This window comes from Gouania willdenowi, chromosome 5, assembly GCF_900634775.1.
Source record: "Gouania willdenowi chromosome 5, fGouWil2.1, whole genome shotgun sequence".
Lineage (NCBI taxonomy): Eukaryota > Metazoa > Chordata > Actinopteri > Blenniiformes > Gobiesocidae > Gouania > Gouania willdenowi.
Window position 1 is genome coordinate 11,206,916 of NC_041048.1, and position 12,934 is coordinate 11,219,849.

General features: G+C 36.6%; 1 protein-coding gene across 4 annotated transcripts in view; it reads right to left on the bottom strand.

Moving 5' to 3' along the window:
• Window positions 1-1,805: 1,805 nt before the first annotated feature.
• tox2 (TOX high mobility group box family member 2) overlaps window positions 1,806-12,934 on the bottom strand; it is a 128,871-nt gene continuing 117,742 nt past the window's right edge. For all 4 annotated transcript variants that reach the window (XM_028447841.1, XM_028447843.1, XM_028447840.1 and 1 more), the window contains 4 exons: window positions 9,823-9,903; window positions 4,642-5,046; window positions 4,341-4,489; window positions 1,806-3,028 (listed from right to left, as the gene is read on the bottom strand). In XM_028447841.1, the coding sequence (XP_028303642.1) occupies window positions 2,986-3,028; window positions 4,341-4,489; window positions 4,642-5,046; window positions 9,823-9,903 (678 nt within the window). In that variant the 3' untranslated portion in view covers window positions 1,806-2,985. The remainder of the gene's footprint in view (window positions 3,029-4,340; window positions 4,490-4,641; window positions 5,047-9,822; window positions 9,904-12,934) is intronic.

Consider the following 12,934-nt stretch of genomic DNA (forward strand, 5'->3'; position numbering starts at 1 on the left):
TGATCTAATTTCTTTCATAAATAGGAACACCTTTCAAAAAGGATGACGGGTGTTTCTTTTGAAAATAACAATATATTGAGAACCATTATCAAATATTCATCATTACTGGCAATATCATGAGCCTACTATTAGTATTGACCTAGCATTAGAATTAACCTAGCATTATCACTAACCTAGCATTAGCTTAGCAATAGCATTAATCTAGCACCAGCACTAACCTAGCAATAGCATTAATCTAGCACCAGCACTAACCTAGCATTAGCCTAGCAATAGCATTAATCTAGCACCAACACTAACCTAGCAATAGGATTAACACTATCCTAGCAATAGCAATGGCATGAGCCTTGCATTCATATTGACCTAGCATTAGCCTGTCATTAGCATGAACCTAGTATTAGCATCAACCTAGCAATAGCATTAATCTAGCATTAACCTCGCAGTAGCAATAACCTAGTAAGTAGTATCATGAACATTTAGCATTTGCATTAGCCTAGCATCAGCACGAACCTAGCATTAGCCTAGCCTAGCAATAGCATTAACACTAGCCATTAGTCATGAACCTAGTATTAGCATGAACCTAGCAATAGCATTAATCTAGCATTAACCTAGCAGTAGCAATAACATAGTAATATCATTAACCTAGCATTAACATTTAGCATTTGCATTAATCTAGCATCAGCCTAGCATTATCACTAACCTCGCATTAGCATTAGTTTATCAATAGCATCAGCACTAACCTAGCAATAGCATAAATCTAGCATCAGCATTAGAATGAGTTTGTATGTATGTTTCTCTGTTCTTTTTATCTTGCAACAACACGCCCACGATGCACTACTTTCTCAAGCAATGCAAACGTCTTCTCACATCTGCTCTTATTTGTAAAGATAGTTCACTGGCAGTCATACAGTATGTGCTGGTAGCTTTTACGCTATCCGTGATTAATTAGCTGATACTTTTTGGAGTCATCTGCTAAATATAATTATAGGATATATATTTATATATTTTTTACAATAAGTCCTGGATTATGATACTATTTTTTTATTAAGACGTGTTCATCCAATTAGAAAGGAAAAATAAAGAGGCTAATCTATGAGAAAATGAACACTCAGGGTACACTTTAAAACTTTTTTATTATGCAGATTTTAGAGTAAAAGAAGCATTGTGACAACAAACTGATGCTGCTGGCAAGGAATGAAAAGAGCAGCTCCGACAATGTCAAAAAAAAAGAAACAGCAACAAAAGAACCCTCATTATGTTGTAGTCATCGGCTTTTCTCCAACCCAATGCAATGCAAAGAGAAAAAGAAGAGTAAAAGCACTTGAAGAAGCAAATATGATCTAATTTCTTTCATAAATAGGAACACCTTTCAAAAAGGATGATGGGCGTTTCTTTTTAAAATAACAATATATTGAGAACCATTTCAAATATTCATCATTACTGGCTTTACAAATAAAATAACTACAGTTGGCAGTTTTTTTTTTTTGTTTTTTTTTTTACATAACTCAAAATGTTGTTTTAGCAAAACAACAAAATCTAAAGGTTTTGCTACACGTAAAAGAGATTAAACAGGATGTCATCGAGATACAGTTCAGTTTTTTTTCACACAAAAGTTAAAAAGATGATATCAACACAAGCAAACACCAGCTAGAAACATATTTCAAAAAATCACTTTAATGTGGATATGATGGCTCCATTCACATTTTTCCATCATTTCCCCTCTTTCCGCATGTCGAGGAGAAAAGAAAACAAGACATTATGGAGAAAGAAATGAAAGTAACGGGCAGATATTTTGAGGCAAAAATCTATTTTTTTTTTTTTTTTTTCTTTTTACTCCTGCTGTTTTTATCTCATGTTTCTTTCTACTTTTCTGTCTCTCCACTCTCAAGCTCTCATCTGGCTCTTTCCATTTAATGATCTGCAGGACACATATTGTGTATTCGGGTTTAGATTGAACTTTATTGGAAAAAAAAACACACCAGTGAGCACAGATTTAATGCAAGAATGAGAGTGTGAAATACTCTTCTGGAATCCAGCTGCACGAGGCTGTTAATATTCACAAGAAAGACCCGACACTTCAACACTGAGACACACACTCACTCACGCACACACTCACACACACTCATGCACACACGATGACTTGAATGTAATATTACAGAAGAAACAAATCTATTTTGACCTCTGATTCCGAATTTGATTTAAAAAAAAGTGATATTTACAATCACACTGTGACAGCTCAGCAGACCTCAAGAGGTTCCTAATATTTAAGGGGAAAAAGAAGATATTTCAGCTTTTTTTCCTTCCTTATTGAACCTTTTGGATCAAAATCTAGGCCTTTAGGCAAAGCGACCACAACATCAAAGCCTGTGCTGAGCCCACTAGAAGGTAATATTTCTCTACAGTACGGGGTCCATCACATATTTGCAAAAATAAAAAAAAAAGAGGAACAACAATAATAATAAAAAAAAAAAAAAACAATAAAAAAACCAACAACCTTAAAATACATTTTTTTTCTTAGTCTAATTAAAGCTGGATGGGGTCCCTGAGGGGACTTTTTATATTAATGCACAAGGAGTGCTAGCCTGTTTGTATCAGAGTGGATGTGGATACACAACTTAGATGGAGGAAGATGAGGGTTCAGGGTGGGGGGATGGGGGTGATGTTGGGGGGGGGGGGGGGGGTTTGGCAACTCTGAACAGCGAGAGAAAACTGCTAACACACTGAGTGGTACAGACAGTTGTCATCTAGGTAAAAACTTCTAAACAAATCCAAGAAAGAGACACATGATGATTATATTGAGTCAGAGGGTGGTGTTGTGGATGTTTTGGGTGTTGAATCGTGTGTATGATTGTTTGTATGGCATTGTACTATATGTTGAGTGTGAGTTACAATGTGCATCGGAGGAAGGTCTGAGAGTGGTGGGAACACAGGGAGGGTGGGGGGGGTATGAGAGTAGACTCCTTGGTCGACAGAGTGCGGTCTTCAGTCTCAGGTGAGGTAGAGTGGCTTATCCCTGCCTATCATGCTGCCACTGAAACAGAAACAGAAGCACAGATGATATAAAACTAAACATACACACAGGAAACAAACAAAACTAGAATATTTGCATTTCCTGGAGAAAATGCAAGTGAGGATAGCTTCAAGCATTAGCATCACCATTGCATTATCATTAACCCAATAATAACATGAGCTTAGCATTAATATTAACCTAGCATTAGTATTGACATAGCATTAACCTGGCATTAGCAATAGCCTGGTATTAGCATTTGCCTAGCAATAGCAATAAACTAGCAATAGCAATAACCTAGCAATAGCATTATTCGAGCATTACTATTAACCTAGCATTATCACTAACACAGCATTAGCATTATTTTAGCTATAGCATTAACCTAGCATTAGCACTGACCTAGCATTAGCCTAGCAATAGCATTAGCCTAGCAATAGCATTAGCCTAGCAATAGCATTAGCCCAGCAATCTAATCTAGCATTGACATAAGTCTAGCATTGGCATTAACCTAGCATTATCGCTAACACAGTGTTAGCATTAGTTTAGCTGTAACATTATTATAGCATTAGCATTAGCCCAGCAATAGGCATTAATCTAGCATTTACATTATCCTAGCATTCAAATTAGCCTAGCATGAGGACTAACCTAGCAATAGCATTAGCCTAGCAATAACATGAATCTAGCATTAACATTATCCTAGCATTAAAATTAGCATAGCATTAGCACTAACCTAGCAATAGAATTAGTCTAGTCTATTAGTTTATAAAACAATTAAACAATATTGATTTTCCTTAATTCCCACTTTGTTATTTTACGTGAAATGGCCCTTACATCCTGATAGTAGTTAATACTTTATGTATTCAGAAACAGGAACAAAAATAATCAGACCTCTGTAGCAGCTGCAATCCTGTAAAAACTCTAACCAATCCTTGCCTTTCAGCCCGAATAGAAAGAACCAATCAGATGCCTTCATGTCTCGTCCTGCCTCATCTGCGTACACACTCAGCACATGACAACGTTCCCGAAAATATGGAGCACAAATGAGAATCTGAAGGGCCTGAAATGTGACGCAGAGGTTGTTTTTCAATTGGATTTTCATTATTTGTTTTGCTTTTGGGGGGGGGGTTGTTATTTTTATATCAGATAAACATTCAAGCACAGAGAGGCTTGGCTTTCTATGGAGCTCCAACGGGAGCATAGTGTTGCTAGCTTCAATCATGCTCGCTTTCCACCTTTACTGATTGCACCTTGAAGTGGACCATAATGTACCTAGGACTTTTGGCTATGTTGATTAATTTGTTAAAAGGGTCAGATTTGCTTTGATTTGGTTACCAACCTGCAGTGGTTACCACACTCGCGGTTGCAATATTCACTGTCCCAGTCGTGAGTCTGAGCCACTCCAGGTCCTGGACCAGGTCCAGGGGCTCCTGGAGACTGTGGGCCACCAATGCTCTTTTGGTACTCTGACTGGAGATGGGAAAAACCCTTAAAAAAAGAACGAAGAAGTGAAAAATGACCATCTGAAAGTAGAAACGACTACACGTATAGTATAGTATAGTATAGTATAGTATAGTATAGTATAGTATAGTATAGTATAGTATAGTATAGTATAGTATAGTGTGTGTTTGTTGCTGTACCTGCTGCCCTGGAGGTGGGGAATGAAGAGAGGCCTGGAGCCCCATCTGGTGAGGGATGATTGGCTGGGACTGCTGCATACGGATGGGCTGGTTAAGCAGCGAGCTCTGGTGCAGTGAAAGCTGCTGGTGGGGGTGAAGTGGGGGGCTGATCTGGAAGGAGGAAGGGGGAGAGGCACTAATGCTGGGCAGCATCTGTGATTGGCTGAGCGTTTGAGACAGGGCGTGTCGAGGGGCGTGTCCCGCATAGCTCTGCAGGTCGGTGAGCGGGAATGCCCCGGGTCCCAGGTAGGGTGATGAGGGCTGGGGGGGAGGTGGCACACTGTATAGGGGCGTGTTGGCTGGCATCATGTGTGGGGAGTGCTGGCTTGTCTGCACATTTTTAGTCTCCACTGGGTCATTGTATGTCTAGATAGCATAGAAAAATAAGACAAGTGGTTAGAACAGTACTTTCTTTTTTTGCATGTTAAATATTTCTGTCTGCTAAAACATTTTAAATGATGTTACCCAGATTCTCAAACTCTAAGGTTTCAGTATTTTCTTTAAAAAGCTAATTATTATCATGTTCTTTGAGCCAATATAAGATAGAAATATTCTGGTGCAAAGTCAAACCAAGTCCCAATACACAGAAAACATTATTTGGCCAAACATTAGAAGAAATAAATACTTAGTTCCCACACTATTACTTATGGAGAAACAGTGCACACCATAGTTTCATTTAATTCAAGGCTTACTGCAGTGTTTTTCAACCTTGGGGTCATGACCCCATGTGGAGTTGCTCGGAATTCAATTGAGGTCACCTGAAAAGACTCGTAGTTGATTTTAAAAAATTAATGATTAAAATTATATATATATATATATATATATATATATATATATATATATATATACACAGTATATTTGTAATTTTTTAGATTATTATTCTCTTTCAAATTAAAACACATAACTGTATTCTATACTTTCACTTGCTCACATATAGATAGTTTAAAAAATAAATAAATAAATAAATAAAATTAAAATTCAAAATTAAATAATTCATTAAATTTGTGGTATCAAAATGGGGGTCACTACCCATAGCTTATATAATGTGCAAACAACAAAAAACGGCGGTTGCTAAGTGATAAATCTGTCCTGTTATTCAGTCTATTTTACATAAATAAACAAATCTATTCTAAAAAGTTACATAACTGCTATTTTATAAACACATCGATATAAGCTGATTACTTAATCATATACAGAATTTTGTGCACGTTTTCTGGTATCCACGACACATACAGTAGGTTTAACAGAGACGTTGATTATCCCTATCAATGCCAAATCAACCAACTGTCATAACGAGTTTTCAACATCTTTAATCATTTCACATAATACGTTACAATTACGCATACACACTCTGCAGGTGTTTAGAGGTTTCCACCTATTCAACTTTAGTCCCTGAAATAATCAATGCAGGCCGATTAATAAATGGATAAATAGAAGAGAAGCATGTTTGCAGGGTCAGATCTAAAATAAAATACTAAAGAAATATAACAAAGGGAAAGAATCAGAGAGTAATTCCAGCAAGATTATTTTTTAATAATATGTTAAGGTTTCATTTATTCAGACAACTGTTCCACAGGAAATCCACTTTATCTCCTGACATGTTTCGACTGACAACTGCCAGTCTGCGTCATAGGCGTCTGTTGATCGCTTTGATGTTTTCTTAACGCATTATTCAAAAAGAAGACAAAAAAATGTATATGTATTGCTGGGATTTTTACGCGGAAGTCCAGGAATCTTCAAAGGAAACATCAAAGCGATCAGCAGAAGCCTCTGACGAAGACTGGCAGTTGTCAATCTAAACATGTCATGAGATCAAAGTGGATTTCCTAAGGAACCTATGAAACCTTAATATAAAAGAAGCAGATAAGTTTACATTCTAAACAGCTACGAATATTCTTTCTACATTATTTTAAGTAGAATGATTTATTTCTATGTTGACCTGTCTGTAAAAACCTAAACTTACACATTTTTTATTAGCAAACACTAAATCCTGATGCTGAATATTGCTCGTATCATTCCAATCTAAAGATATTTTTTTTATTTTCAAACTAAATTGGCATGCATCACTAAACAAAAAGGTAACAGCTGCATGATGCACATGTGAATCCATCAAATGATGCTTCATTTACCTCTAATTCTCTCTGAAAAGTCACATTCATTGATATTTCATCAAATAAAGTGTGACATTGACTGATGAGGTTTCGTCCTGCATTCAAATAGTTGTTCCTGAAAGACTGAGGGAGGGTTTGCAGCCGTAATTTTCTAAGTTAGTTTTTCTCACTGGCACTCTACCAACATATAGTATCAATCAAATGTCTGTATGAGAAGCGTTGACATGAATAGGTAATTACACCAAAAATAAGAGATGTTATTTTAAAGTAGGCTCCAGTAAAAGAGGCTGATGAATTACCAATTCATCGCTTAATCAAGGTGCTTGTTTCAGTTCCTATAAGTGTGAGAGGAAGTGTGGTCCTGTGCTTTGGGGAGGAAGGCACATTTATGATGGGGAGGGGGGGTGGTGGTGGGAGGAGCTTAGGTGTATGCTAATGCAATTTAGAGATGCAATTTAAAAAAAAAACAATACAAAAAGCAGGCAGTGAAACCATCTGCATCGTTGGATTGAATTACTCTGCTCCGTCAGAGCGTTTATAAAACTCTAGCTAAGTCGAGATGGGAACACACACTACCGCACTTTGATACTTTAGAGTTCATGTATAGCAGTGGTTCCCAAACAGGGGTACACGTACCTTGAGGGGTACAGAAGCATGGGGTACTCGGAAAGATTTAACTATTTATTTTTTTACGTTGTCTGCACTTGCTGTCAAAGGTCAACACTACAAGAAGTGCAACCTTTTTAAAAACAGCAATGCATGTTTTGTTATTGCAATTTAATAAATGAATTTGTATTATTGCATAATTGTGACCATCACCAGCCCTCCCTAAGGAATACTTTATTAAAGGGAGGATGTAAAATGAGAGGGTGGTGTTACACCTAGGTGAGGGGGAAGGGAACAGGGGAGAGGGAGTCAGGGTAGGACAATGGAATGGGTGGGGAAGAGTTGACTGTTTTAAAGTGAGAGTGAGATGTGATGTTATAGTTGTGTAAATTGTGCATATTGTGTTGTGTAGTCAGTCCAGACAGTCTGGTGACCAGTGTGGACCTTAAGTATAATGGAGGTGGTCGTGAACAGAGGGAAGGAGTGAGTGGTTATACCTAAAACTGGTATTTGGGAATAATGTGTCTAAGGTTGTTGAAAATTTAACAATTAATTTAAAAATAATTGGGAAATGTTCCTAGTTCCATTTTAGATCATTTTTTGGACAAATTCATCACAAATTAACAGTAATAAAATACTATATTTTCTTGTAATTTATTAAAACAACTTAATTTCATGCAGTAGAGGCCATTTGATCACACTTCTGACGATAAGAGACAATTAGCTACATTTTACATAGGAGACCGTATTTACCTATTATAATCACGTAAAAGTTGCATGGTATATTTTTTTCATAAATTCCACTCATTGTTTTCAATTTGTAGGTTAAGCCTTAGGGAACCAATGTTGTGAACCAATGAGACACAGTTTGGGGTTTAGCAGAGCCCCCTATTCTACGAATTAAAAATCATATGAAATTATGGAGACTTTACTTGATTTGACAAAAATACAAAGGGGGTACACGGGACAAAAGAGATTGGGAACCACTGATGTATATGATTTTAGAGTTTTAAACATGACGTTTATGTGGAAAAACAACTCAAACATAATGGTGTTATCACCATCACGTGATTACGAAAGCCCTTTGGATATTAAACAGAACGTGGTAGGGGAGTCTTTTAGCCAAATATGTGGTTTCCTTGCTTTTGGGCAGTTCTAAAGAATAAAATAATTGAGGTGACAACAGAGGTGTTGTATTCTATTTGTAATAACCTTTAAAAATCCTTTCTGAGGGCATTTTTGCTTCACTTTAATTTGGATATGGTTAGGAAATCTTCTTTTGCATCTGGTTAAACTTAATACAACGTTCTGTGAGCCATTGGACCTTCAAGCCTTTCATCAAAGGAATCATTTGTATTTTGAATCATTCCTAGAGTGTTTTTAGCCTGGAATCTTTAATGCTTCGAAATGAAAAGGAGTCATTCTAGCAAACAAATTACTGGATGTTGTCAGGTGAGCCAAAGATTACAGGGTAGACTACAGAGTCATTGTGGCAAAAAAAAAAAAGTTTACAAAAACAAATTTATTCCCTGGATACTCATTTAAATGAATCATTAATTTGAAATACACAATGATTGTGCAATTGCAGTGATTTTGTTACATTTCTCGTCTAATGTCAAGCTAGAAATACTAAATTAGTATGTTAAGGTTTCATTTAGTCAGACAACTTTGTTCAGGAAATTTACTCTGATCTTTTTACTTTGATCTTTTTACAAAATGAACTTGCTGGAATTAGAAATGCTAGATGCTAAATCGCCTGGTTACTAAATTCATCCTTAAATATGAGCATATGTCTTTATTCTGTTGTTATTGTGTGTTAGTTCAAGAAAAATTGGCGTCATATTGTTTAAATAATGTTCCAAAAAATTTAAATAAAATACAAAAAAAGTAAAAACATTTTGTTCCAAGGAGGAAACCAGGATTGAGTGGAAGAATTAGATGTTAGTTCTACCTTAGGTGTGCACTGATTTATTATTATTTACAAAATGCGTTGCACATTTTGTTTGAATAAATATTTATTTACATATCTATATTTGTATATTGGACAGTTTATTTCTTTTTTTTTCATAGTTTTGTTGACTTTTGTTGAAAAACGAATCAATACTTATCGATATCGACTGATATGAAATGCAAAATACATTTTTCAGGCATATCGCCCAGCCCTAGTCAATGCTATAGCATCTTAATTAGTCAACTTTTACTAATTAGCCTTTCTACATCAAATATGGATACGATGTAAAATATACATAACATCTCGATAAAATAATTGAGGCCTCAGAATGACTGTTTACCTCCAAACACACATGCAGAAACAATGCAGCCTGTGCACATGTTCCTTGGATTAAGAGTGAAAGGACTGCCTAATTTATCATCCCTTATATTGCTGCTGACCCATGTAAATCAAAGACATGACCCCCACTGTTACCTTGGAAACCAGACTGGCTCTGTAGGCGGCCAAAGCTTTAAGGTACTCCTTCTTAGCAGCCTCTGTTTTTCTCTTGTAGTTCTGCAGGAAAAAAAAAAACACACACACACACACACACACAATGTGGTTGATTACAAGGTGCACGCCAAGGGCTAAAATGACCCTTTGATTCTCACCGCCGTCTGTTGATGAGTGTGTGACATGAGAGCATGCTCTTTGTGGAAAAACATATTAAACCAGGTCGGAGACATTTAGCAGTTGCATTATAGTGTCTATATATATATATATAGAATCATTTGTTTTTTTCCTTCATAACAGCCTAATAATAAAATGTGGTGAAAGCCCATGCAGGAACAGGAATGCGGTTATCAATTTTAGTTTTTTATCAGGGTTTGATGTTTCCTCGTGACTATTAATCATTCAGATGAGGAAGAAAAATAAGAAAACGATGAATTCAAAAGAGCATTAGCACTGAGAAAATCCCAAGGCAACTGGATGAACCTCAAATGATGCGTTAAGACAGGGAACTTGAGTTAATGTCTCCACGTGTCACTCAGAAGCTTCTTTAAAGCTTCCACTGCTTTATGAGGCAGGAAGGCAAGTCTTCAAAAAAAAAAAAAAAAAAAAAGAAGTCCATGTTGATATTATTGAGGATTGAGCTCTTCTTCTCTGGAACATTTCTAACATTATGGAAGGAAAAGGTTTGTTTGTACCACAAGTGAATGCAATGAGGTAATTACTGATGTTCGTAGAGAGGCTGCCCGTGGCTGTGGAGGCAAGGGAGGGACATTTCTTTCACAAAGGTGGGGTGGAGTAACCATTAAGCATTAATGCATTGCCAAATGCACACACGCGGACAGCCGCTAACACACACACACACACACACACACACACACACACACACACACACACAGCCAGTAATCAAACACACAACGTACACAGAGAAGCAAACAAACCACGACCAAGACAGATACAATCTCCTGCTCAAACAGCTGATGTTTATCCTGTCACTCAACCCTGTTTACAATAAAATGAGTATTGGCCTATCTGATATATATATATATATATATATATATATATATATATATATATATATATATATATATATATATATATATCATGTATCTTGGGACAAGACACCATGAGTGAAACAACAAAATACAAGATTAAAAAACCCCAAAACAACTGTTTTCTACACCGGCTACGTTTACATGAGAGCTTTAATTCCCATTTAATTCAAATTACAAGTAAAATTTAAAAAGATCAAAAATCACCTTGTAAACACCGAATTCCAAATGAAATTGGCCATTCCGAATTCAAATAAAATCCGAGTTAAGAGGCTGGTTTATTCCGATTTTAATTCTGAATTGAATAATTCCTCTTGTAAACGTTCATTCCGCTTTAAATTAAATCTGGTCGTTCTGTGCATGCTCGTCCTGTCGCGATGACGCGCTGGTGACAACATAATCCAAGATGGCCGCCCGACGCAAGCGTTGGACAATGCAACCGTTGGACAATGCGACCGTGGCTCAGGTAGTAGAGGGGTCGTCCTCCGATCGAGAGGTTGGTGGTTTGATCCCAGTCTTCATTTGTCTGTGTCGAAGTGTCCTTGGGCAAGACACTGAATCCTAAGTGGCTCCCAGTGGTCGACTCTTGCCTTGCCTGGAAGAGTGTGAATGGGTGAATGAGCTGATATTGTAAAGCTCTTTGAGACTACGTCAGTGTGGGGATAAAGCGCTAAATAAATCAAGTCCATTTACCATTCACCATTTATTTAATAAGAGCCTTAGAAGACATGGATATAATGAAAAGAGTGGATGGATGGAAGCATAAACATGTGGACATTCACAGACATATTACACACCCACACACGGACATCGGCAGATGAAACACGCTTCATCAGGGGACATGAAGCCCTGCACCAGGACACAGAGCTTCACTAATGTTGTGCAAGTCGTCCTAAAGTTCTCCTTCCACTCATAATCCTGTATAGTGGAAGTACAGCAGCCATTGCATTATTACGGTCTTCTGTCTTCCATCTCCTCTACTCTACTCTTCTCTTCTCCTCCTACGCTGACCAAAGTGAAACAGTGTTGAGCTGGTTTGTTTTGTGTTTTTTCTGGTAGATGTGAATATGTCACGTTCGTCCCCCAATTAGAACCCTTCCTAACCCCTAGACCAGGGGTCTGCAACCTTTACTGTCAAAGGAGCCATTTTACTTCATCTCACCTGGATTAAAGTCCTTCCGGAGCAGAAAAAACCTTCTCAATGAAGACAATTCTATACAGTTAAAATTATATTGAATAATGTTTGATTTAATTTTATTATTCAGTTCAATTATTTAAAAAAAGCAACTTAAAAACTATTTGAAATAAAATAAAAAATTGACATATAAATATAATAAATACATTTATATATAATAAAATAAATAAATAAATAACAAAACAGTATCTTGCATCTTCAAATTCTTACGCATCTCAGTTTACATGAATGAAATGTTCAACATTTTTAATGTATTTGAAGGGCTAGAAAAAGTAACTTGAATTTGATCGGTCAACACATGCTAATTGCTAATTTCGTGCCACATGTCAGGCGTGCATATTTAACCGGCACATTAGCACTTAAATGAATCAATCCCCCCACAATTAAAATCTTTATTTTCTTTCAGAATAGTCTTTTAATTAATATAGTTATCTTACCAGGATTTTTAAAAGTTAACGTTAACCACAGGTGCAATAAGGAAAGCTGATGGTCTGTAGATGTTGCAGGAGGTGAAGTAGGAAGGTGGTATAACGTGTACAACGTGATTCATTTTTAGGTTAACAAATTGTTATATGATGATTTCATTTGGTGTCAATGTCCTTAATCATTAATACCCTCTGTAAGAAAATAACAACTGTTTAAATCTTTTTTTAAACTATAGGGAGCCATTGCAAAAGAGACAAAGAGCCACATAAGGTTCCAGAGCCGCAGGTTGCAAACCCTTGCCCTACAGCTAAATCAAAATTGAATGAAGGCGAATAAACATGTTGCCATGTAAACCTCAATTCAGAATTACCATTTCCATGTACACACAAAGCAGAACATAGTTAAGCAGAACAAAGCAGACATT